This window comes from Neoarius graeffei, chromosome 26 (genome assembly GCF_027579695.1).
Source record: "Neoarius graeffei isolate fNeoGra1 chromosome 26, fNeoGra1.pri, whole genome shotgun sequence".
In the NCBI taxonomy this organism is placed as follows: domain Eukaryota; kingdom Metazoa; phylum Chordata; class Actinopteri; order Siluriformes; family Ariidae; genus Neoarius; species Neoarius graeffei.
Window position 1 is genome coordinate 51478173 of NC_083594.1, and position 27973 is coordinate 51506145.

The 27973-nt window shown below is 42.3% G+C and overlaps 1 protein-coding gene across 1 annotated transcript in view; it reads left to right on the forward strand.

Moving 5' to 3' along the window:
* The first annotated feature begins 2704 nt into the window (after positions 1 to 2704).
* Positions 2705 to 27973, forward strand: part of LOC132874494 (chemokine-like protein TAFA-1) — a 342199-nt gene continuing 316930 nt past the window's right edge. Inside the window, exon 1 of the mRNA XM_060910720.1 lies at positions 2705 to 2834. Within this exon, the coding sequence (XP_060766703.1) occupies positions 2711 to 2834 (124 nt within the window). The 5' untranslated portion in view covers positions 2705 to 2710. The remainder of the gene's footprint in view (positions 2835 to 27973) is intronic.

Sequence of the window (27973 nt, forward strand, 5' to 3'; positions counted from 1 at the left end):
GAGGTCAACAGAGGTCAGATAGAGCTCGGCATATTGCAGATTTGAATTCGGCACACCCAAATAGACAAAATAAGACTGTTTGCCGACTTTGTCTCAAAAATGCCTTTAACTCCTTAAATAAGCACTTTTTTGAATTTTGGTACCAGTCTATTAGTCCGTGTGTCTCACTGAGTTGACGTGAGCTGTGGATAGTATTCTCACGCTGTGAGACATGAGCTGATAAATGTCAGAAATGTTGTACTGTAATTAGTAACCTGTTCTCTAATTGAGACTCGTTAAGAAAAGGTCATGGATTAGTGCTGAATAAAATGCTCCAAATAAATCTTTGTAATCAGTATCTTTAGAATTTAATATAGTTTTGAAAATACAGCTAATTGAAAAAATAATTGACAGATTAATCAACGATCAAAATAATTGGGAGATGGAGCCCGAGCTATGACTGAGATAAACAGTCATTCGCTCACCTCTCTCTCTCTCTCTCTCTCTGTCTCTCTCTTACCTGCTGTCTCTCTCTGTCTCTCCTGTCTCTCTCTCTCTCTGTCTGTGTCTCTCTCACCTGTCTCTCTCCCTTTGTCTCTGTCTCTCTCTGTCTGCCTTTGTCTGTCTGTCTCTCTGTCTCTGTCTGTCTCTCTCTGTCTGTGTGTCTGTCTCTGTCTCTAACGCTTGCTCTCTGTCTGTCTGTCTGTCTGTCTGTCTCTGTCTCTCTGCCTGTCTCTCTCTCTTTGTTTGTCTGTCTCTCTCTCTCTCTCACCTGTCTCTCTCCCTTTGTCTGTCTGTGTGTGTCTGGCTCTGTCTGTCTGTCTCGCTCTCTCTCTCTGTCCGTCTCTCTCTCTGACTCTCTCTCTCGCTCTGACTGTCTCTCTCTCTCTCACCTGTCTCTGTCTGTCTGTCTCTCACCTGTCTCTCTGTCTGACTGTCCCTCTTTATCTGTCTCTCTCTCTCTCACTGCTTAAGTCAGGTATTTGAACACTGTTGTACACACTTTCAGTCTTGGAGGTGTCAGTGTGTGTATTTAACGAAACTCTGAGCACCAAACTCATGCCATAAAGTCTCATCATTAAAGTGTTCAAATATAATTTCAAAACAAAAGCTCAATAAAGTTGCAGTTTAAATTTCAAACCTTTTCTCGTTGCCGCTTGTGTCTTGATGAGCACAGTGGAAACCCCAACTCCCCGACCCAACAAACCAAACCCAGCAACCGAGCTGCAAAAATAACCCAGCGCTTCTTTAGAGTCTACTCTCTGACATACTGTCATACATTCAGCCTTTAGAACTTTCTAGAACAGTACAGATTGCTCCTGGAATAGTTCCAGCCCTCTCGCATTTCAGAAATCCCAGCTGTGTTGTGGTATTTACGATGTTTATTTTATTGACCCCGGAGGTTCTGTAAAATCTAGCATTCCTCCCCGGTGATGATAATCAAGCTTACGCATACATGTCAACCTTTGGTCAATCAAACCTGTATAACCAACCTCCAAAATCCGTATTTCCCTTATAAAATCCTTATAAGATGCAAATTAAAATAATTTACCTAAAATTTGAATGATAATTAACAATGATATATCCAAGTTACTTTTTATTCAATATTAATAACAATAAACCTTCAGAATGAATACAAAGCTCCAATGTTCGACAAAAACACAAAGTGTCACTCTAATGTTCTGAATTGTACTCCATGACAGCTCTTTTAGCGCTCTGCACCAATACCTCACGAGGCTGCATGTCACAGCAAGTGTCTGTGTTGATCTTGCCGGAGTGCCCATTCAGAATCTTTTCAGTCGCTAGTGAAAGTCGCTCAGGTGGAAATACGCTTTTCAAACAAAATGTTACTTCCCGGTTGGCGGGATTCTCACAATGCGGTGTGCGCATGATCAAAAGTGGAACGAAGTCTCGCTACCACAAGATAACGCGCGATTTCATAAGACTCTTTACTGGCTGTCTGTGGTGTACAGTACGTTTGTAAATGTTATGCGCTCTTTTATCATCGTGGGAATTGATTATAGCTCTAAATAAATATTGAAGTTTTTTTAAAGAATCCGTATAACTTTATTTGTACGCCCGTATACTACGTTTATTGAATCAAATCCGTATAAAATACGGACATTCCGTATAGGTTGACATGTATGCTTACGATCCATTATCTATACGGATACTGTACAGGTGCACGCACTGAAGATGCAGATGAACAGGAAGACGACAAGTTCAAATGAGAGAAAGTCATGTTTTAGAAACTCTCGAGCTCATTTACAGAGCACAGAACACACAGTTCAGGTGATAATCAATGCACTGCTGTTACCTGTAAGTAGGTCAAACTAAATAGAGGCTCAAAGCCAGCGGGGATCCACAAAGTGACGTGCCGTCACGATATAGCCAGAAATGAACAATGAGAAAACACTCCGAGTTTAATATCGTAAAGATAATAAGGTTCTCTTTGACTCAAGACGAGCTGAAATGAAACCAGGTGTTTTTTTAAAAGTCGTATTTCCTGTTGTTTCTGGTCTCTGAACAGTTTGTGATTGATCATGTGACCATGCCGTGTTTCACAGTCCAATCAAAAATAAAGAAACAAACAAAAAGACTCTGTGTTCCACTGAAGAACGCATTGCATTATGGAAGATAAAACGTCTTTCAGGCTGCGTGTCATGATTTTGTCGTATCTAATTTATCCTTCATCCCAAGTGTGCTGTCTTTCCACAGCCTGTGTCCTGCCATGTCGTGGGTCCTGTGTCTGTGGATAGCCGTTAGCTGCCTCGTGCTCTGCCAGGCCACTCTGTACGAGACCATCCAGCAGCACCACGTGCCTCGACCCGGCCAGAACGCCATCCAGATCCTCGGTGAGTCACACCTTCAGCTCTTCTCGATCTACGCTAAACGTGCCGCATGTCAGCCGTCATCCACGCGACGGCCTGTTTCCTCTGCGTCCATCTCCTTCTTCTTCTCCTGCTGGCTTTATTTTGTTTCTTGTGGTCTGTATGGTCTCCTTCCACGAGCGTGCTCTATAGAGTGCCTGAGCAAATCATCAGCCTGGTTTGAAGTGTCTTTTCGAAGCTGCTGTGTAGTTTTCTCAGATGGTCGAGTGTTACAGAGTTGGCACCTGTGGTTGAGAATAGGCTGTGTGCACTCATCATCATTCCTGGTCTGCTGCTTGTGTTGCTGATGTTTTGTTCAAGGAGAACCTGAGATTTCATCAGTGTCCGGTCATGGAAAACAACTGGGAAATTAGAAAATGGATACAATGCACTGGGAATATTAGTGATGAGTAATACATCATACAGTACTGTGGAAAAGTCTTAGACCCCCTGTGGTGGTGGGGTTTTTTTTATACAGACTTTGTTGTAGATTTTGATTTTATGACTTCATTATATGGCGGCACGGTGGTGTAGTGGTTAGCGCTGTCGCCTCACAACAAGAAGGTCTGGGTTCGAGCCCCGTGGCTGGCGAGGGCCTTTCTGTGTGGAGTTTGCATGTTCTCCCCGTGTCCGCGTGGGTTTCCTCGGGGTGCTCCGGTTTCCCCCACAGTCCAAAGACATGCAGGTTAGGTTAACTGGTGACTCTAAATTGAGCGTAGGTGTGAATGTGAGTGTGAATGGTTGTCTGTGTCTATGTGTCAGCCCTGTGATGACCTGGCGACTTGTCCAGGGTGTACCCTGCCTTTCGCCCATAGTCAGCTGGGATAGGCTCCAGCTCGCCTGCGACCCTGTAGAACAGGATAAAGCGGCTAGAGATAATGAGATGAGATGAGACTTCATTATAGAGTCAAAACATTTACGAAAACGTATCAGAGTTCCAAACGTTCTTTTTTTTCCAGCACAAAATTAAACATCACAGGTCACCCAAGTGTTGTTTTTTTTCCCCCTTTGTATCTGAGCAGCATATTCCATCCATAAGAGACGACGTTTCAGATTAAAAAAGAAAACATCAGGAAGGCGAATGGAAAATTTTTGGTGCAAAATGAAGCGAGTGTGACAAAGTGTCCAGAAGAACTGTGGCTGGTTCTGTGAGATGCTCAGTAAAACTGCACTCACTGGACCGGAGACTAAAGCAAAGGGAATTTCATCTCACACCAAATACTGACTGTTTCATTTATTATGGCTTACTGATGACTATTTTATTATTTTTTTAAATGCTGAAACATTTCATTTCATTATTTTTTTAAGCCATTTTTGGTCTCCATGTGCCTCAGATGTTTGCACAGGACTGAGCTGAGGAGCTGAAAATGCGCTCAAATGTCAATGCAGGTATTTTTTGTTATTTTTCAAAGCCGTACTTACGCATTCATTCAGAGTCTGAACTGTTGATGGAGCGGTTATTGACCGTTTATAATGCAAATACATGCTGACTAAAATTATATATAATTTTAGTCAGCATGTATTTTTTTCCTCCGGGTGCTCCGGTTTCCCCCACAGTCCAAAGACATGCAGGTTAGGTTAACTGGTGACTCTAAATTGAGCGTAGGTGTGAATGTGAGTGTGAATGGTTGTCTGTGTCTATGTGTCAGCCCTGTGATGACCTGGCGACTTGTCCAGGGTGTACCCCGCCTTTCGCCCGTAGTCAGCTGGGATAGGATCCAGCTTGCCTGCAACCCTGTAGAACAGGATAAAGCAGCTACAGATAATGAGATGAGATACACACACACACACACACACGAGGGTAAGTTCTAAGACAAACTGAAAGAAATCTTTATTTATGAAAATAAAGCTATTTCTCTACATATCCTCCATTGAAGTCTAAACACTTCTGCAAGCAGTGTTTCTATCGGAAAATTCCTTTTTTGCAGAATTCTGCAGGATGTCTTTCACACCTTTTGAAATTATAGCATCTGTCTTAGAACGTTTTGATTTACCCTCATGTGTGTATATAACTCATCTCATCTCATTATCTCTAGCCGCTTTATCCTGTTCTACAGGGTCGCAGGCAAGCTGGAGCCTATCCCAGCTGACTACGGGCAAAAGGCGGGGTACACCCTGGACAAGTCGCCAGGTCATCACAGGGCTGACACATAGACACAGACAACCATTCACACTCACATTCACACCTACGCTCAATTTAGAGTCACCAGTTAACCTAACCTGCATGTCTTTGGACTGTGGGGGAAACCGGAGCACCCGGAGGAAACCCACACGGACACGGGGAGAACATGCAAACTCCACACAGAAAGGCCCTCGCCGGCCACGAGGCTCGAACCCGGACCTTCTTGCTGTGAGGCGACAGTGCTAACCACTACACCACTGTGCCGCCCATGTATATAACTTTAAAATAAATTTGTATCATATATCGTTATTGACAGACTTTGCTTGTTGGGTTACTTTGTATTAATTAGCATTAATGTCATTCATGTTTTCTCGCGTCAGCCTGCAGTGTGAGGTCCAGATGTGTGTCAGTTGTTCCATTTCGATGAAAAATGTACTGTTCTGTGCTGAGTTTCCCAAAAGCATCGTAGCACAAAGATCATTTTGTTAAATGGTAGAGCGAGCAGCACAGTGAACACACCCTCTCTCCCAGTGAAGATGCCCTTAGTGTTAAAGGAGAACTGAAGGCAAATTTTTATTCTCAAAATTAAATTACTCTTTTTATTAAATATCAGAACGCATTTTTGATCGCTATTTTGTCGCTGCTATAGCAAGTTATGAGTGTTTGAAATACGCTCTGTAATATATCAGTCCACATGTCAAAGCGATGGCCGTAAACGAGATTTGTTGAGACCTGTGCGAGACATCATAGGACGGAAGTAAAACGTACAGCGGAAATCAAAGTGACCAACATCTGCCAACATTATCAAAAGACGTGCGCGCCCTCTTTCGAATGCTGACGTAATCAAGCCGGAAGTTTTGTTTGTTTTGATAGCAATCAGGAAAGTTTGAAAAAAGTAGGCAGTAATCGTCATTTAAACTCGTTTTTGTGCAATATTTTGTTTGGAAAACGGTTTTCAAAATGGCGGCGCTGACACCTGGCTGACACTTCACGTTTCGAAGTCTCGCGCAAGTCTCGTGAAGATCGTGCGGATAAGCGACGCCTGCCGTGGACCAAACGAACTAAATTCAACACGACTAAAACCCGAATAGGCCGATAAGTATAATATTTAATTGCGATTAGTTGCCAATACGAGTCACGATATAAGGTTACTAAAACCGAAAACGTAATTGAATAACACGTTAATTAAGAAATAAAGCAAGTTTAAAAATGACTTCAGTTCTCCTTTAAGAGGCTTTTGGGAAACCCACGACTGTTCTGTAAAAGGAGACGTACAGCAAGATGTGAGTCATACGAACGTGTACTCGTGTGAGTGAAAGCTGTCACGTATGAAAGTGATGACACGTCTTGGGAAAAATCTGATTCGGTTTGTGTCGGACTTAAGAAATGTCCTGTCCATTGTTACTGTAAAGAAAGTGATGGATCAGGGATAACAGCAACATGCAGTGCCAGATAGACGTAACGCCAACGGGCATTAATCCAATACGATATGATATAATATGGTGCAATGCAATTCAGTGCAATATAATCTACGATATGACAATGCAGTATGATCTATGGGCTCCTGAGTGGTGCAACACAAAGGCATTCAGCCCATCGCCGCCATAGCTGGCTAGTTTGAATCCCAGTGTTGCCACAGCCATCCGTGGCCTGGAGCTCAAGTGAGTAAAATTGGCCTGTGCTGTCAGGGAGGGACGGATGGCAGGCATACTGTCTCTCGAGTGGTGATAGACTCTCTCTCCTCTGTCAATTACAGCGATGTTGGCCGATCATGATCGTCTGTGAGCTCATGCGTGTGGAGGTGGGCGGATAGCGCTGTCCTTCGAGTGTGTTACGCTGCCTCCTGATGCTGCATGAGCAAGCAGATTAAAAAAATGTAGTCAGATAACCTTGCCTTCCCTGGTTAGTAGCCGTCATGTGACACGGGAGAGCTGTCTGTTGGGTGGGAATTGGCCATCAATAAATTCGGAAAAGAAAAAAAAATGATGCAATGCAATACAAGACAATACAGTGCGACACACAGTATAATCCAGTTCAGCACAGAACACTTCACTCAGTTTACGAGTTAATTTTCCCACAATAAAAATTAAATGAAGAGAATTTTATTACCAAAAAATGCAACATTTTCTTGACCAACGTAAACATTCCTTTTGTGAGCTAAACATTTTATTGCATTTTCTTAGTCCACATTTGTAAAAGTTAAATTTGTAAATTATAATAGCCTATTAACTAAAATGTTCCTTCTATTAAAAATTAAAAAGTTAATAACAAATAAACCTTTTCTTAATAAATTTTTATGAACATTTTACGACTGATAATTTTCTTCCCTTTTCTTTATCTTTATGTTGTCTGTAAAAAGCGAGCTCTGCCAAGCCTCAACGCCAGGCATTGCCCGAATACCTGATTTGCCCGACCAAGACGTTTGAGCAGAAATATTTTAGCGAGTTAGGCCCGTTCAGGCACACCTATGGTCGGCTTCTTTAAGCACAAAAATGATTTGAGTGAGTACATTACAAAAAATAAGACGTATTAACCAGCATCCTCGCCTCCCCTGTGATTGCCAGTTTGTTTTTTCTTCCTGATTTGTAACAGTGATTCTGATTGGCTCGCTTCAGGCGCACGTGCGCATTTGTGCGTTTCATCACTACAAGTGGTCGCTGGTGCCCTCTACGTTTTCCCGGGTTGACTTCAGGACGTCCACATACAGTATATACATAAAAAAGCTAGTGGTAAGTACATTCAGTGAATGGAAAGACATGTTTTTGTGTCTCAAATAGTAAACCACACCCTCTACAGTAAATATCATTTACATAGTGAATTATCCCATAGATAAATCCATCTTACCCCATTTTATAATGTTTTTAGTTTCATAATTCATCTTTGCAATATTACTAGTCATTGTTAGGCAAAGCAAAGTTTGTTTTGTGTCCTAAACTCAATATGAAAAGATGGATTACGTCCTCGTACCGTACGGAAGTCTTAAATATATGATTTGATTTACGTTTCATGTTTTCAGGGCTCGTCTTGTTCTTCTGTTGCAGAAATAAATGTTTTTAAAAAATAAATTATGGTTTTTTTTAAATGTACTTTTAAAATATCTCAATTATACCCCGAGAAAACATATCAGCCTTGCCTTGAACCGTGTACTTGAAAACTTGCTGAAATACTGCAAAATTTTAGGGCAAAAGGAAATTCCGGGGAGGGCAAAAATTTTTTGAGGCCATTTGCCCCGCAGGACAAAAGGTGTCAAAAGTTAACGTTGAGGCCTGTCCGATTTCTTGTTAAATCTATTTGTATACAATCACACAACAGCTCTATTAGAGCTAGGATTTGTGTATGGGGGGGGGGTATTCGAGAGGCCCCCAAAAAAGAGAACATAAGATAAACTTTATTCATCACTCGGTGGGGAAATTTCCATATTCCAGCAGCTCACCAATAGAAAAAGTCAGGAATAGACAGTCACAAAAACAAACAAACAAACAAACTAGAGTGCAGTAAAAGTAGAAAAAAGGTAAAAACACAGGCCATGTATGTAATGTACACAACAAAATAAGAAAAGAACTTAAATAAAAGTAGTACAACTGCTAAAACTGGCTGCCACTCACGCGGCACTGGAAGTAGATCGAAGAACCGAATTTAAAAGCTCAAAACCTCCTGATCGAAAGCCTTCCATCCACAAAACCTTTATAGGTGTGTACGGCACACTGAGCCACGTCCAGTTAGCTCACCATGCACCCAGTCAGACCAAGTTTCTGTACTTTATTCGTCCTGATATGCTGTGTTACTTCCTCCTCAGATGAAGTCACATGTATTCCCATGATTTACATAATATCGGCTGGCTTTTTATCATAGTCTATCAGATATATTCCATTCTGCTGGCATGATACTGAACGAGTCGATGATGAGTAGCTGAATGGAATATATCTGATAGACCATGAAAAGCCAGCCAATATTAGTAGTAGTAAATAATAATACACACATTCATTCTTTTAGGGTGTTCAGCATATCTTTCGCTTTCAAAATTCTCTCAAAATCTTCTGTATTTAACGAAGCAAACCTGATGGTCATGTTTGTTTATAAATTGCCCCAGTCGCTCACTCGCAAGCGGGGAAGTTTTATATCTCTGACATGTGATGTCATGTTGCAACCATGCAATATCATAAACCATCTTCATCCAACACCCATTCTCCATTGGGTAGAGTGATGTAATGCACTCAGGATAAGCGATATGCTCACAAACCAAATGAACAAAACCCACTAGAAGGGAATAGAACATGTTTTTATTCCATTAAGAAAGTGTCCTGGATGTATAACATACTTCAGTGCACCTTCTGCTGTTTAAACAACACAATTACAGCAAGGAAAAAATAAGAGAATAATAATCACGATTCATTTTTTATTTCATTGATTCAAATCGTCATAAATATGGATCATGATTTATCGTTACATGCTTCAATGCAGTACATCTGATCCAATTCGACATGAAAAGATACAATGCAGTGCAATAAGATGCAACACAATACAGTAAAATAATACCATACAAGATGGCACAATGAGAAATACAATACAGTTACATATAATCTCATACTATTCTGCTACACTAGAGTTCCCGGTGCACGTCCTGGACCATCCCTTTGCTTCCCTTGTGTTATGTTCCCTGCTCTAACACACCTGATTCAGCGAATAATAGCTCAATAACACCTCTGTTGTGTGATGCACTGCAGGACAGAGGAGTATCTGGACCCGGGACTAGAGCACAGGACAATCAATAACACAAACTGATACGATAGAACGTTCTTGAGAAGTGTGGTCTTGACAAACCTGAATCATGATGGATCTCGTGTTATCATCACTAATTATGCTGTTGAGAATGAAGCTGTTGTGATATATATCTCATCTCATTTCATTATCTGTAGCCGCTTTATCCTGTTCTGCAGGGTCGCAGGCAAGCTGGAGCCTATCCCAGCTGACTATGGGCGAAAGGCGGGGTACACCCTGGACAAGTCGCCAGGTCATCACAGGGCTGACACATAGACACAGACAACCATTCACACTCACATTCACACCTACGCTCAATTTAGAGTCACCAGTTAACCTAACCTGCATGTCTTTGGACTGTGGGGGAAACCGGAGCACCCGGAGGAAACCCACGCGGACACGGGGAGAACATGCAAACTCCACACAGAAAGGCCCTCGCTGGCCACGGGGCTCGAACCCGGACCTTCTTGCTGTGAGGCGACAGCGCTAACCACTACACCACCGTGCCGCCCACACAGCTTTAATCAAAGAAGGAAAAACAAATGGAAATTGTTGTTAAAATCAAAATTAGAGATGAAGATTTATTTTAATGGCTCTGGTGTTGCTGCTGTCGCTCACGATCCTGACTGACGCACCCACACTGGCAGAAAAGAGGAGTTTTGCAGCTTTTAGTTCTAATAAAATTGCACTTTGTGATGTTATGTCCAGTTGGTAAATGATTATTGACTGAACAGAGGAGTGTTTCACATTTAAACCTGTGTTGCCAAGAGTTTTCGGCTCTCCTGAACGACAGATCAGGACTGAAATTCCTTTCCTGAATAGCTCCTGAATAATTTGTCGTTGTGACTCAGTGAGATGTTTTAACATGTATTATAAGCTGAGAGATTATCAGTTTCACCGCGGGCAAATTCACACAGCTGTCACTGCAGCATGGTTCATTAGGCTGATGAACCGGAGCACATCTTTTACATTTTGCTCCGATTATGGACAGTTTTCCAACCCGTGACGCAGACTGAAGAACGTTTGCATGTGTCGTGGCGATTGTAATCGATTACGTGCACGACCGTGTCTGGACATTCACGAGTTTGGGATGATCATGATCAAAATAATGATCGTGGTGATGTGAATGAAGTTTTTTTTTTTGGTTTTCCTCAACTTTTGAAGACGTCGCATGATCAAAACTCAAAAATATAATTAAAGCCACAGTCATTCGAATCCGTCACAAATGCGATGTTACTGTTTAGCCAAAAACGGTGAGGCGTATCTGGTATTGATTACATGTCTTCCAATAATATGAGGTGTGAGTAAATGAGAGAGAGTGAGTGAAATTGAGCATGTGAGAATCAGGTTTGTTTCACACACTCACATTAATCGGCTCTCTGGTTTCCTCAGCTGACACGCTAAGCATTTAGAGAGCGAGCTTCAGCCAAATTTCTGTAGCGCAATAATTCGTGTGTGTGTGTGTGTGTGTGTGTGTGTGTGGCTCCAGGCGACACTCCCCCATTGGTATGCGATGAACGCCACTTGCTTTGATCACGCAGACTCGAGTGGAAATTACAATTATATTCCTCGTCAGATTTAAGTAAGTATTTAAGCAGAGCTCTAGTTTCATCAAGTGGCTCGGAAAGGCCCGGGTTCTGAGAGCTGCCTCTCGAATCGGGGGGAAAAACACCACATCGAGCACAGTGCGTCACACTTAACGGCATCCTGAAACCGTAATTCGAGTGACTCCAAACAAGCCAGAGTGGTTTATTGGCAGGCAAGATGAACTGCTGTATTTTCATTAAATATTTAGATCAGCTCCTGATATCTGTAATGGATGAAAATGTTGTTTTAGAGTAGAAATGGATTACCACAAGGAGCAGGATCTGATAAATTACCAAGTGAATAAAGTAGTGGCTGAAATGATGCAAAAAAAAAAATAGCCTTTGGGTAAGCTCATGAATTTACAAATGCGATAAAAAGGCAGAAGATCTGCTTGACACGGTTGCATGCAACAGTTCAAGGTGGTGTTCGTTCATTCATTGATCTTCTGGAAGAGCTTTAGCGTGGTCACTGGATCTGGAGTGCATCCCAGGAACACTGCAAACAAGGCAGGAATACCCCCCACCCCCACCCAGATGGTGTTTCAGTCCATCATAGGCTACCATACACACCATTCATCCACACCTCAGAGATGCCAGTAATTCGTTCTGTGAGAAGTGGTGAACGGAACCCAGAGAACCTAGAAGGAACCTCACACAGACACGGAGAGAATATGTGAAGAAGAAGAAGCCTTTATTTGTCACATGCAAACTCAAGCACAGTGAAATTTGTCCTCTGAATTTAACCCATCTGAAGCAGTGAACACATACAAGTGAGCAATGAGCACACACACAGCAGTGGGCAGCGATACTACAGCACCCGGGGAGCAGTTGGGGGTTCGGTGCCTTGCTCAAGGGCACTTCAGCCCGACCTCAGGCCACTCCATGTTAACTTAACAGCATGTCTTTGGACTGAAACTGGAGCACCCGGACAAAACCCACACAGACACGGGGAGAACATGCAAACTCCACACACACACACACACACACACACACACACACACACACACACACACAGGCCTCCGTCAGCTGCAGGGCTCGAACCCAGAACCTTCTTGCTGTGAGGTAACAGTGCTAACCACTACACCACTGTTTAACAGTCAGAAGTAAAGCTGTAACTTTAACTTTTTCCAGCACAGGATTGTCTCAGGAGTGTTTACATCAAGCTACATTACACTAGTGTCACTGATTATTTTCCAATAACAGCATTCACAGCGTTCCCACTGGGTTCGGAAAAATATTCTCCACTTTTTTTCATTGCAAAATCACGTCAAAGAAGTATTCTTCACTTTTTCTTCATCTGTATTTTTTTTTTTGAGTTACCAACATGCCAAACTGGACTGAATACAGGTTTACACCAACCAAACTGGTACAGTTCAAGTATTTGTACAGATCCACCTCGGCCTCTCCGTTACAGAGAAACTTTAGGCTCCACTCCAGACTCTAATAAGAAAGACTCGGTTTTGGGCAGCCTGTGCACCGTCAAGCTAAAATAAACCTCTTGAGTTTGAGCTTACTGAAAGTTATTTTAGTAAGGAATGATTCAAAAGCAGTATTCGGACTCCCTTTAGCTTTTACTTCAACACAAAACTTGATTTACAATTGAACAGAGTCGAGAAGAACCTTGGAACAACCAACAGTGAAGGAATTCGAATTGCCTGTCGATTTATAAACTGAATACAGAATGACATTGTTTTTCATCATACGTTCGCCACGGGGACTCAACATGCCATGCTGAACAAAACATGGCTCCCTTCAGTTGCTTACCAGCTGACGGTCTTTCACGTTGTCGTGTTTTTACTGACACTGTCCGGTGTGCTCGGGGATGGTCAGGGTTCTGAGTGTGTCTCCCCCGTGGCTGTTTCGGCCCTTAAATCATCTTCAGTGCTTGAAGAAGCCCCGCCCCCCAAAAAACTTCCGCAGTTTCGACTGCGCCATTGTTCGGTTCACGCAGAGATAATTACACCAGCACACACACACCAGGCCGATTAAGACACGCTGCAATTGGTCAAAACCTTGGCGCCCATTTGGTCATGATGTGTCGTAGATTTTTATCGGTCACAAGCACGTGCTCATTGTTTACACTCTGGCTTACCGAAGTCTTTTCACTGTGGTTGGATTTTGGCAAATGGAGGGATTTGTGGAAGGATTTCTAGAAAAGATGACTGATGATGATAAAGATGATAAATACATTCGTCACTGTGGCGACTGCGAGTAATTTTCTTTTCATTACTGATGGATTCGTCAATGACGTACGCAGGCTTCCCGCTGGCGCTGATAATCCTGTTTTATTCCTTCCATCATAGCATTAAAATCAACAATAACAGTTTTTCAGTGTTTATTCTGAAATGTGGCACTCAAATTTGTCTGGCAAACCTCAACATCCATCATGTTTCAGGCAAAAGTACTGTGATAATGATTTTTGCAATATTGTATACTGTGTTAAAAAAAAAAAAAGCCTGGAATGAAAGTTCAGGTTTAAAGATATTAATTCATAATAATGACTTGGGAGTTCGACTCCTGCAGTTTTGGGTGCACTTTGTTTTCACTGCTTTAGCTCACACCTGGAGTTTCTTATGTCTTATTAAAGTTTAAGTACAGAAATGCAATTAAATAAAAATATTGCATATTGTTTGCCAAGAAAAGGTAATATTTGTGTTTCGGGATTTATTGCAAAGCTGCTCTGAGTTTCCAAATAAGTTTCGAAGTTTCTTTATTCGTACACTTGGTGGGTGAAACAAGGCAAATACTTCTCACCCTCATTCCTCTTCTACAACCCTGATTCCAAAAAAGTTGGGACAAAGTACAAATTGTAAATAAAAACGGAATGCAATGATGTGGAAGTTTCAAAATTCCATATTTTATTCAGAATAGAACATAGATGACATATCAAATGTTTAAACTGAGAAAATGTATCATTTAAAGAGAAAAATTAGGTGATTTTAAATGTCATGACAACAACACATCTCAAAAAAGTTGGGACAAGGCCATGTTTCCCACTGTGAGACATCCCCTTTTCTCTTTACAACAGTCTGTAAACGTCTGGGGACTGAGGAGACAAGTTGCTCAAGTTTAGGGATAGGAATGTTAACCCATTCTTGTCTAATGTAGGATTCTAGTTGCTCAACTGTCTTAGGTCTTTTTTGTTGTATCTTCCGTTTTATGATGCGCCAAATGTTTTCTATGGGTGAAAGATCTGGACTGCAGGCTGGCCAGTTCAGTACCCGGACCCTTCTTCTACGCAGCCATGATGCTGTAATTGATGCAGTATGTGGTTTGGCATTGTCATGTTGGAAAATGCAAGGTCTTCCCTGAAAGAGACGTCATCTGGATGGGAGCATATGTTGCTCTAGAACCTGGATATACCTTTCAGCATTGATGGTGTCTTTCCAGATGTGTAAGATGCCCATGCCACACGCACTAATGCAACCCCATACCATCAGAGATGCAGGCTTCTGAACTGAGCGCTGATAACAACTTGGGTCGTCCTTCTCCTCTTTAGTCCGAATGACACGGCGTCCCTGATTTCCATAAAGAACTTGACATTTTGATTCGTCTGACCACAGAACAGTTTTCCACTTTGCCACAGTCCATTTTAAATGAGCCTTGGCCCAGAGAAGACGTCTGCGCTTCTGGATCATGTTTAGATACGGCTCCTTCTTTGAACTATAGAGTTTTAGCTGGCAACGGCGGATGGCACGGTGAATTGTGTTCACAGATAATGTTCTCTGGAAATATTCCTGAGCCCATTTTGTGATTTCCAATACAGAAGCATGCCTGTATGTGATGCAGTGCCGTCTAAGGGCCCGAAGATCACGGGCACCCAGTATGGTTTCCCGGCCTTGACCCTTACGCACAGAGATTCTTCCAGATTCTCTGAATCTTTTGATGATATTATGCACTGTAGATGATGATATGTTCAAACTCTTTGCAATTTTACACTGTTGAACTCCTTTCTGATATTGCTCCACTATTTGTCGGCGCAGAATTAGGGGGATTGGTGATCCTCTTCCCATCTTTACTTCTGAGAGCCGCTGCCACTCCAAGATGCTCTTTTTATACCCAGTCATGTTAATGACCTATTGCCAATTGACCTAATGAGTTGCAATTTGGTCCTCCAGCTGTTCCTTTTTTGTACCTTTAACTTTTCCAGCCTCTTATTGCCCCTGTCCCAACTTTTTTGAGATGTGTTGCTGTCATGAAATTTCAAATGAGCCAATATCTGGCATGAAATTTCAAAATGTCTCACTTTCGACATTTGATATGTTGTCTATGTTCTATTGTGAATACAATATCAGTTTTTGAGATTTGTAAATTATTGCATTCCGTTTTTATTTACAATTTGTACTTTGTCCCAACTTTTTTGGAATCGGGGTTGTAATACTTATCTTTTTTTATATGAGGCAATGAGCCGATTGCTTCAAGCTCAACAAAAAAATACTAAAATATAGTGACAATTAAAAAGAGGCACGGTGTGGAGAGCTTGAGATGGAAATTAGAATTGGAGAAAAAGGCGAAGGAAGCCACTCCAAGTGTTCGAAAACAAGGATGAATTTTTACTTTTAAAAGTTTTTGCTTGCGGGATTTCATCAGGTCAGATAGAACATGGTGCGAAAGACGTGCAGAGAAGAGCGTGAACTACGGAGCATGTCTTGTGATTGATTTACACATGCCGTCAGTTTACAGGAGAAAGAAATGACCATGACAGAGAACACGCTGAGATGCCGTTATATGTAAAGAACACTTTTCTAGAAGGATGTGAAGAACGTGTGTAGATAGCATGATGTTCTCTGGTTCCAAATAAGTACATGCAGCTTCCCACACCTCCAAGTGTGCTCGCTCTCTCTCTGACACACACACACACAGCTTCTCAGACATGTAAGGGTTTTTCTTCTCTTCTCACCAAGCAGATTATACTCGACTTAATGTCTCTTCATAGAAAACAAACCCGCAAGCCAAGAGCTTTGCTAGCAACCACAGTCTCCTCTTAAAAATGATCAACCGCAGTGTTTATATACACACACACACACACACACACACACACACACACACACGGCTAATCAAATGAGCAGGTTTCCTCAAAAGCACTGAGACTTTTGAAGCAATGTAAGTAATGCATTCATGATGAAATGATATGAACTGTGAAAATGACGACACTGGACCCTGTCCTCTGGACTCATCTTTCCTGGGAAACGTTACATCATAACAGGAAGTAGTTATAAATATTCAATGTAATCTATACAGTAGCTTTCTTTGGCTGAGGAGGAGTTCTGGTGCTGCGGTCCAGCTCTGATGGAAAAGTAAACAAAATCACAGCTTAAAATAAATAAATAAATAAATAACAGATCCAAAACAGAAATATAAAAATATCTGGAATAAATCAATCAATCATTCGTAAACCTTTACGACATCACAGCACTGCTGAATTCTCAAACCTGATTGGTCAGGAGGCATTAATTAATTCACTATTATTACTTAAATGCTCATTTGAATGTTATCATTTCCATGGTAACATCCAGTACACAGTCGAGTGCTCGACACAAGTGAATAATGATGTAATAACGTATGGATTAAGACACGCACTGTGACTTTCTTTGTTCAATGTGTGGAATACTTGAACTGGAAGACGATAAGTTTATTTAACATCGGAAGGAGTCTCCAGTGTCAGCGCTTTGTCAGAGTCAAAGCTTTCATACTTTTGGTCATACCATTTTCACGATGGTCTTTGGTATGACCCGGCCGTGAGTAGAAATCGCGATCTCCCGGTCGAGAGGCGGACACACTAACCACGAGGCCAATTTGCAGTAGTATTACCAGAAGTGAAAGCCATATTTGTTGATCGATTCTCATGCTCTGCTTGGCTGAGCAGGACCACGTCGTAGTGTGTGTAGTTATGTCACAAAGACAGGCAGCGTACTACAAAGGGGAACTGAGAAAGCCAAGCACACAAACATCTGGAGGGAAATTTCATACATATGTCCCGGTAAAATACTTGCAAAATGGTTCGTCATTCGTTAGCCGAGAATGCACCAGAGGGCATCTAAAATTTTACATTTCGAAGTTTTCTTGGCGGGGGGCATACCCCCAGAGTCCCCCGAGCATTAGAATGCTTTCACCACTGCAAATTCCAAAGCCACCTACTACTTTTTTTTTTAGCGGGAGACTTCAGATTTTCTGGAGAACCCTGACAGCACTTCAGAATGGTGGTAGATGTTTCAGATGCTTGTCCTCCCCCTCCCTGATTGGTAGCTGTTGTGTTCCAGCTGTTGTCTGGAAACCTGCTCCACATTATCAGTTGATTATCTATTAGAAAGATGTACAGTGGCATGGAAAAGTTTGGGCACCCTTACTGAAAATGTCTGTTACTGTGAATAGTTAAGTGAGCAGAAGATGAACTGATCACCAAAAGGCATAAAGGTAAAGATGAGACATTTCTTTTTGTTTGGGCACCCCAATACATTTGAGCTCTCAGGTAACTTTTACCAAGGTTCCAGACCTTAATTAGCTTACTGAGCTGTGGCTTGTTCAAATTCTTCGTTAGGAAAGGTCAGATGATGCAGATTTCAAAGCTGTATAAATTCTCTGACTCCTCAAACTTGTCCCTAAAATCAACAGCCATGGGCTCCTCTAAGCAACTCCCTCGCATTCTGAATAATAAAATAATTGATGCTCACAAAGCAGGAGAAGGCTACAAGAACGTAGCAAAGTGTTTTCAGGTAGCCGTTTCCTCAGATTGTAATGTTATTAAGAAATGGCAGTTAACAGAAACAGTGGAGCTCAAGGTGAGGTCTGGAAGATGAAGAAATCTTTCTGAAAGAACTGCTCGTTGGATTGCTAGAAAGGCAAATAAAACCCCTGTTTGACTGCAAAAGACCTTCAGAAAGATTTAGCAGACCCTGGAGTGGTGGTGCACTGTTCTACTATGCAGCGACACCTGAACAAATATGACGTTCATGGGAGATTCATCAGAAGAAAACCGTTCCTGCGTCCGAGCCACAAAATTCAGTGTCTGAAGTTTGCAAATGAACATCTAAATAAGCCTGATGCATTTTGGAAACAAGTCCTGTGGACTGATGAAATCAAAATAGAACTTTTTGGCCACAATGTACAAAGGTATGTTTGGAGAAAAAAGGGGGCCAAATTCCAGGAAAAGAACACCTCTCCGACTCTGAAGCATGGGTGTGGATGGATCATGCTTTGGGGTTGTGTTGCAGCCAGTGGCACAGGGCACATTTCATTGGTCGAGGGAAGCATGGATTCAAATAAATACCAGCAAATTCTGGAAGCAAACATCACACCATCTGTAAAAAAGTTGAAGTTAAAAAGAGGACGGGTCCTACAATAAGACAATGATCCAAAACACACCTCAAAATCTACAATGGAATACCTCAAGAGGCACAAGCTGAAGGTTTTGCCCGGGCCCTCACAGTCCCCTGACCTAAACATCATTGAAAATCTGTGGATAGATCTCAAAAGAGCAGTGCATGCAAGACAGCCCAAGAAACTTGTAGAACTGGAAGCCTTTTGCAAGGACGAATGTGTGAAAATCCCCCAGGTAAGAACTGAAAGATTATTAGCTGGCTACAAAAAGTGTTTACAAGCTGTGATACTTGCCAAAGGGGGTGTTACTAGGTACTGACCATGCAGGGTGCCCAAACTTTTGCTTCAGGTCCTTTTCATTTTTTGGTATTTTACACCTGGAAATGACAGAAATAAAAATGTAATCTTGTGGGAAATATTAAAGAAATGTGTCGTCTTTCCCTTTATGCCTTTTGGTGAGCAGTTCATCTTCTGCTCACTTAACTATTCACAGTAACAGACATTTTCAGCAAAACTTTTGCATGCCACTGTATTTACTAAACTGGAAACTCTGTGTACTTGAACTTTTTAGATGACTTTATTTCATTGAATGTTGTGGAAGAGCCGCAAAACAAGTTCGTTCTCCCACATCCTATATAAATAAATAAATTTAAAAAAATCCATGCAATTGCAGCTTTACAGAAAACTTTACCAAATCAACATTTATACACTGCATGGCCTAAAGTATATGGACACCTAATCACCACACCCATGGTTTTTTTTTTTAATTATACCAACATGGAGGCTATACAATAGAACAAAACAAAAACAGTGCACAAACAGACAATGAACACAACGTCAGCATGCAGGCACTTACAGATGCAGGCACAGGGGAGCGTGGGCGAAGCAAACTGGAAACGAAGCCAAATCAGAGGACGAGAATTGTAGTCAGAGTAACAGGCAGGGTTCGGTCAATCAGCAGACAGAGCAGCATAGGCTAGACAAGAAGACGAGGTTGAGGAGACCGTAAACAAAGTCCAGATAACGAGAAGCCAGGCATAAAGTAAATGGCTTGATGCACTAAGAGAGAAACACTGAACAATACTTCGCAACTGGAGTGAGTGAGAGAGGGGTTTAAGTAACAGAGCTAATTGATGAGGAAATGAGAGGCAGGTGTAATTAATATGCAGTTGACAGGGACGCTGAGATTCTTGGGAGTTGTAGTTTAGAGTGGCCATGTTTGGAGGCTGTTTTGATCTGGCGCTATCAGTGCTGTTACTGACACACAATATGCGTAATGAACCAAGGGAAGAGGTAGGTTTCAGGCTTGTAGTACTCGAGTCTGACTCGTGCCCTAATTTTAAGGTTTCATGACTTGACTCGGACTTGAGCACTGATGACTTGGACTTGTGCATTAACTGCATTCGGACTCATAAATTTGAGACGGGGACTTGGATTTTTCTTTATTTTTTGTAACATGCCATTATAATTTGGCATAAGATATTTATATCTACATTAATTTTTGTACTAATTTCGTGTAAGAGTGTCACACCTGCGCTCCTTGGCGCGTGCATCAGATAGACTCTCGGGTGCGCTCCGGACAGCGTGAGCGCCAAGTGGACTCTCACGCACGCAGTAAATGACTCGCACCTGCACAAGATTAAGCCGCAATCAGCACGCCTATATAAAAACTGCGAAAACACATTTACTTTGCGAAGTATTGAGTTGCGTTGCTGACACATTACCGAGCCTTATTTCCTTGTTTGGTTTCCTCATCTCTAGCCGCTTTATCCTTCTACAGGGTCGCAGGCAAGCTGGAGCCTATCCCAGCTGACTACGGGTGAAAGGCGGGGTACACCCTGGACAAGTTGCCAGGTCATCACAGGGCTGACACATAGACACAGACAACCATTCACACTCACATTCACACCTACGCTCAATTTAGAGTCACCAGTTAACCTAACCTGCATGTCTTTGGACTGTGGGGGAAACCGGAGCACCCGGAGGAAACCCACGCGGACACGGGGAGAACATGCAAACTCCGCACAGAAAGGCCCTCGTCGGCCACGGGGCTCGAACCCGGACCTTCTTGCTGTGAGGCGACAGTGCAAGCCACTACACCACCATGCCGCCTGTTTGGTTTCCTGATCCCTGATTTCCTGTTTCTCGTCTTTGATTCTGCCGAGTCTACGATGGCCTGTTTGTGCCTCACTCAACCTATCGCCTGTTTCACAATTTTGCCTGCCAATCTGGATTGTTTACCGTCTTCACTTATATTAATAAACACACCTTCTGCACTTACATCCGTCTCCCAACCATCTCTGACAGAATACTTCACACTCCCTGACAATGAGAAGCACATTCACCTGTTCATACGTCATGTTCAGGAACAAACTAATGTTAATGGCGCTGAAACAGACACTGTCAAATGGTCCAGTTGGAGTCTTGGACTCAACTCGGACTTGACTCAAATTTTTTTTGAATGACTTGGACTTGAACACTGGGGACTTGAGACTGGACTTGGACTCGAGGTTTTGTGACTCGAGTAAACCGCAGAACAATACTGAAGACACCAAATCTTTGAAACAACATATGGAACACACATGGAACTTTGTGACATTAAAAAAAAAAACACAGGCTACAGGAATGACGGAACGCATTTAGATGACTTTTCACCAATGTCATTACCTCTATTAGTGGAGCGTAACGTCAAAGATGGAACCGTCTCCGATGTCTTTATTACAGCAGAGCATCATGTTGATATACAGTCACAATCTCTTAAACAGAAATTACTCCTGAATACATGTCATGTGCTCTTTTAACATTGATCGGCGACTGGAACACAGCGTCGCCTCCCATGAAATAAAATCATATTTTTACTAATGGCCACATTAGGCAGTTGAGTGGGACATCGATATTAGACTGGACCCTCAGTTGAAATTACTGATCCTGTTTTCTGGAAATTCGAAAACTATGATGAATGTCTGAATTAGAATTGATTTTGTAATTTCAGGGCCATCTCTAGTTTCATTAGGCAGACATTGGGACAAAAATAGGCGAGAGAGAGAGAGAGAGAGAGAGAGAGAGAACGCACGTGTATACTCCAGTATTTGAACATGGTTTCTTTTGACATTTTTTTTTAATCTTTCATTATGCATCTGACTCTATTAAAAACAGCGTCCTGAATTGAAAGCGATTTTTTTTTTTTTGCCTGAGTGGGAGTTGAGCCTGATGCATTATGAATATCTGTCATCACTTATTTAATCATTAACCAAATGGAACGCGCATACTTCATACACTTGGTATCAGCGTTAGGGATACTGTGCAGCCTCGATCGCAGTCGACGGCGTGCAGCCGTAATCGCTGTAGCGTGCAAACTTGTTCAATGAAATTCAGAAATGGCTGAGTGCACAGAGTTAGAGGAGGTTTCATGATATTTATATTTATTTGTTCAGCAGATGATTGTTGTGATACGAAGCAGAAAGCTGTGCGGTTCAGGGTTCAGGGCCGCACTCACACTCGACAGCACTCGAGTCATCACACAGCTGCGAACAAGCAAAGCTCCGTTTCAAAGACGGTCCCTTTCTTCCTCAGCTCATAGTTTGGTCATGAGGTTCAGGTCGGGGGCGTGGCCTAACATTTCGTTTTAAAACTAGAAATGATTTGGAAAATAAATATTGAACAAAACGTTGAATAATATCATAATTAAAAATAATCATAATTTTTGATTACTGAGCAAATTTTGGTTCCGGAAGTCACTTGTTCTCAAAATGACATCTGTGATATATAATTTTTTATTTTGTTACAGGAAATCACAATCCAACATTATTAACCCTTTGGGGTCTGAGGGTATTTTCTGGCACTGTAATGAGTTTGGCGTGGTCTGATTTTGTCAATTTTAACAAATCTAAGCAGTATTTTCAAAGTCATGGTGGTGTAGTGGTTAGCACGGTTGCCTCACAGCAAGAAGGTTCCGGGTTTGAACCCAGTGGCTGGCGAGGGCCTTTCTTTATGGAGTTTGCATGTTCTCCCTGTGTCTGTGTGGGTTTCGTCCGGGTGCTCCGGTTTCCCCCACAGTCCAAAGACATGCAGTTAGGTTGATATGGGGCAGCCTTGGCTGAGGTGCCCTCGAGCAAGGTACCGAACCCCTGGGTGCTCTGGTGTGGCTGCCCACTGCTCTGAGTGTGTGTTCACTGCTTCAGATGGGTTAAACACAGAGGATGAATTTCACTGTGCTTGAAGTGTGCATGTGATGAATATGACTTTTTTTGTATTCAGCACAAGTTCAGCTACAATAATATCTCTGTAGTCTGTATGTCATGATTGTACTTAAAAAAAACAGATAAATGAAGATGTTGTAAAAAGCAGTTTGAGAACTGTGTTGGAATGTGTGAAAAAAACATGACCTTACCCATTGTGACGAACTGCTTTGGTCACTTGAGGTGATTCTGTTCAGTCTGAGGAATGGATCAAACACAAAAACTTAAATCTGCTCCATTGATTTGGACAATTAACTGGCCATCAAAAATGTATGTCCTATTGTTTTGGGATAAAGGGTTGGCAGTGGGAGGGGTATTCAATGAGAAAGGTAAAAATTTCCATTCCATCCAATGAGAAGAGTGAAAACCCCTCTCACTGCCATTTCTTAATCCCATCAGGTCAAGTCATCAAAACGGTTCGTCACAATGGATAAGGTCATGGGTTTTTTTTGTTGTTTTTTTTCCCACATTCCAACACAGTTCTCAAACTGCTTTTTACAACAGCTTCATTTTTCTTTTTTTTTTAATTTTACTCTATTCAATACATCTTGAAATTAATTATTGTACTATTTTACTCCGTTCAGAGCCTCAACCAACTCGGTTACACAATTACTCTGTAATTTTGCTCCCATTCCAACTCCAAATTTTACTTTCTAAACTCAAAATAGAGCAAAATTAACTATTTTTGAGGAAAATACTTTTAACTCTGGAAAAATTTGAAAAGCTCCGGCTGTTTCATGGAGAGTGTGTGATCATTGAGACCTCCAGTGAAATCACACAATGCTGAATTCATTGGCTAAATTGATTGTGTTTGACTACACAGACTCGGTTGGGGGTCTGCCGGAGAATTAAATCGGAGGAAACGTTTAACCGTGGTGATGCAGGATTGGGTTTTGGGAAGCTTGGGTTAGATATTAGGAATCCAGATGGACCCAAAGAAATCTAATTAGAGTCTTTGGCAGTCGTGATGTGCAGCTTGACTTGTGAGTGTAAAGAATAGGATGGTTTGCGTCGATTTTGTGTTGAGGTGATGGATTGTGTGTGTTGGTTGATTGTGTGTGTGGATATATTTGTGTTATTAAGGCAGTTTGGATGATGCTTTTACTTCATCCGTGTGTAATCTGTGTTGTCTGTCTCTGTGTCCTTTTCTCTCTCTCTCTCTGCTCTTGCCGCCACTGCCAATGATGGCGTTGAGTAACGAGACTCGTTCGGCTGCTCCATCACCTGCTCGGGCGCCAGTTCCGCTCGGCTGATATCCCATGAGTCCGTGCGGCCCAGCTTCCCCTGCGCCCGGCACTCAGCCGAGATTGATGGCGCTCCGATTCCAGGCAGCCAATTCTGGTCTCTCAAGAAATAATCCACTACAGTGACAGATGAGCTGAATGTGACATGACACAATGCTGGCCTACAGCGGCAACACACTTCTTTCTCCCCCCCCCCCCCCCCCACACACACACACAGCGTCTGATGGTATGGCTATAATTTGGCCTGGGTCAGGTGTGAGAGAACCGCCGCAGGAGTTTTTGAGGAGAGGATTCTCTCTGCTATTGCTGTAGCCTAGAAAAAAAAAAAAACTTAAATCTCTGCAGCAGCACAACATATTGATCAGTTTATGGTGCATTCTGTATGTGTGTGTGTGTTTCAGAAAATCCACCTGTTTAGCGCTTTGAACTTTTCTAATGCATTCAGTTTATTTTTCAGTTTATTGACTGTGAAGTCAGTAAAGAGTCTCATGACTCTCAGTGGCAGATTCAGACTCCTGACTAGACGAAGCCCAGCTTGGGAGCCATTTAATTTAATTCTAACATTTAGTCGCGAGCTCGCGACAAAATCTCACCTACTTCCCCACTTCACAATCACCGAATCATTCGTAATCTTGAGCTGATTTATGTTTGCTGAAGACCTTTTCTTCATGGTCCTGACCATTCCAGTGGTACATTCCCAGAGTCTGTAAACGAGTAGTAAGGACACAATTCAGACACCGGACTCCACCGCCATCTTACCTGTCCTTCGACACGGATAGTCACAGGTGACGTTGGAGTGAATCCCTGAAGTGGGTGGAATACTGAAGTGCGGCAGGCGGGAAATGCTGTTCGCACAGACTTTTATTTTCAACGTTTTCTTTGATTTTCAGCTTTTTCCCCACCCACACACACACACACATGCACGGGTTGCAAGAGGTCCCTTCTCACACACAGACACAGCGTTAATTGGGAACAGGTGTACTGACTTTGCCACTCACCTTCCCTGGCCCCACCCTCCATTCACAAACTGATGCTTGGCCACGCCCCCACTGCCATCGATGACGTATACCCAAGGATGCCAAGAATTTTTTTTCATGATTTCTGTGACAGCATTTTTAAATGTTTAAACTGTTCCTGTTACTTCCGTTTGTACATCGCCAGAGACGCTCCTTAGACGCTGCAAAAACCGGCTTTGCTTTGGTTCACCGTCTACTTTCTAATTTTCCAAGGGGAATTATTTTTCTTCTTTGGTGATTCAGAGTCTCCAGCTGAATTATGCGAGAGCGTAGCGTGGTACTTTTGCATACTACAGGTGGAGTAGATCATCCAGGTGCTGTTCGACAATTATTAAACACCTACTGAGTATTCGGACACACTGTAGATTATGAGATACTACTTTTCACGTCCGATATCATAAAGCAGGAGGAATATTCAGACGCAGCCATTGTGTTCGAGTCCGAGTATTTACGTTACATTACATTACAGGCATTTAGCAGACACTTTTATCCAGTGACATACAACATACCAAGAGCAGCCTGGGGAGCAGTTGAGGGTTTGGTGCCTTGCTCAAGGGCACTTCAACCATTCCTGATGGTCCAGGGAATTGAACCAGCAACCTTTTGGTCCCAAAGCTGCTTCTCTAAGCATTAGGCCATGGCTTCAGCTACCTAGCACTCTTTGTTTGCTGTTGACAATTTGTTAGAAATTGATAGCTGAATTCAAAATTCCCAAGATTTTCCAAACTTCCAGTGTCCTTATCCTGAGAACTCTAAAAGTTTGGATTCTTGTGCTTTGCAGTTCCGTGCAGTTCAAAAAAGGGGAAAAGCCGTTCCTGATTTTTTTTTTACAAAGTGAAATTCAACTAATTGGCGAGTCATGTGTCCACTCAAAACAAATATGTAGAAATTTGACATAAGTGAACAAGATCCAGTGAACCATCTCATCTCATTATCTCTAGCCGCTTTATCCTGTTCTACAGGGTTGCAGGCAAGCTGGAGCCTATCCCAGCTGACTACGGGCGAAAGGCGGGGTACACCCTGGACAAGTTGCCAGGTCATCACAGGGCTGACACATAGACACAGACAACCATTCACACTCACATTCACACCTACGCTCAATTTAGAGTCACCAGTTAACCTAACCTGCATGTCTTTGGACTGTGGGGGAAACCGGAGCACCCGGAGGAAACCCACGCGGACACGGGGAGAACATGCAAACTCCGCACAGAAAGGCCCTCGCCGGCCACGGGGCTCGAACCCGGACCTTCTTGCTGTGAGGCGACAGCGCTAACCACTACACCACCGTGCCGCCTCCAGTGAACCAAAAAAACTAAAATTAAGAACATGACACTCAGGTGGTGTGAATTTATAACAAGTGCAATTTAATGTTGTTTTGTTTGTTCACTAATAAAGTGCAAGATTCGTGTGTTTGTTTAACAGAAGCAGAACTTTCCGTATTGTACTAAAGCCCTATGACTTCATTACCACAATACAATACAATACACACTCAACACATAGTAAAAATATCCACGGGCACCTGAACTGCTGCTGAGACACTTCATCCATTAGGTCAGGTTCTGGACCACGTTCTCCTTTTCCTCGTCCGTTTCCTGCGGCACTTTCTGACCCCAAGGCCTCGATCAAAAACTTGGTTTGCTCTTCATCTGCATTTAAAACCAACTCATCGGTAAACTCCCATCCTGCCCTGTGATTTCAGTAACCTGGATAATTAAATGTACAGAATCCATCGAACTCGACCCCAACAACCTCAGATCGCGCAAACTGTTCACTGCTGCCGTGACAACGCAACAGTGGAGCGTCTTAATTTGTTTTTCAGATGCTGAACTCAGCAGGATTCCTTTTGCAAGGTCAGGAATCCTTCACGATGGTGACTTGCGCCATACGAGTTCACGGTTACTATAGAAACGATCATGTTTTAGAGCTGGTGTGTGAATATTGACCCGTGATTTACAGCTGCAAGACGGTCAGAGAAGACGAATCAGTTCTCCTGGTCAATCAGAATCAGGCATACTGCTGTGTGTGTGTGTGTGTGTGTGTGTGTGTGTGTGTGTGTGTGTGTGTGTGTGTGTGTGTAAGTAATTTGGTCAGTGACGCAGTTCCTGGAAGTGTTTGTGTTTCTTTTCTCTCCTGTAGCCGCTGTAGAGCAGTGGTGTGTTTCCAGCAGAGTGTGTGTTATTAGCCGCCGTGCTGTGGGCCGCGTTCACTAAAACCAGGCGGCCATGTTTGGGTGGCGTTATGGCGTGCAGTGGCTCTGAGAGAAGAACAGGAAGGGAGGAAATGAGGCAGCGTCTACTGCCACTCAGACTTCAGGAAAATAAATGAAAGAGGTGTGAGAGAGAGAGAGAGAGAGAGAGAGAGAGAGAGAGAGAGAAAATGAGAGAGCATCCATCTCACTGTGGGTGTGGTTCGTGTGTGCACATCTGTATCATGCTTGTGTAAACAATCATCAAAATTGTGTTTGTGTGTGCTTCTTTCTTTCTTTCTTTCTTTCTTTCTTTCTTTCTTTCTTTCAGTTTCACCTTGCTTTTTGCATGCTTTCCATTGTTCTCTCATTCATTTTCTTTTTTCTTCCCCTATTAATCCCTTCCTTATTTTCTTTCTTTCTTTCTTTCTTTCTTTCTTTCTTTCTTTCTTTCTTTCTTTCTTTCTTTCTTCCTTTTCTGCATTATCCCAATCTTTTGTTTGTTCTTTCTTTCTTTCTTTCTTTCTTTCTTTCTTTCTTTCTTTCTTTCTGCATTATCCTGATTTTTCTTTCTTTCTTTCTTCATTATCCTGATCTTTCTTTTTTCTGTCTGCATTGTCCCAATCTTTCTTTCTTTCTTTCTTTCTTTCTTTCTTTC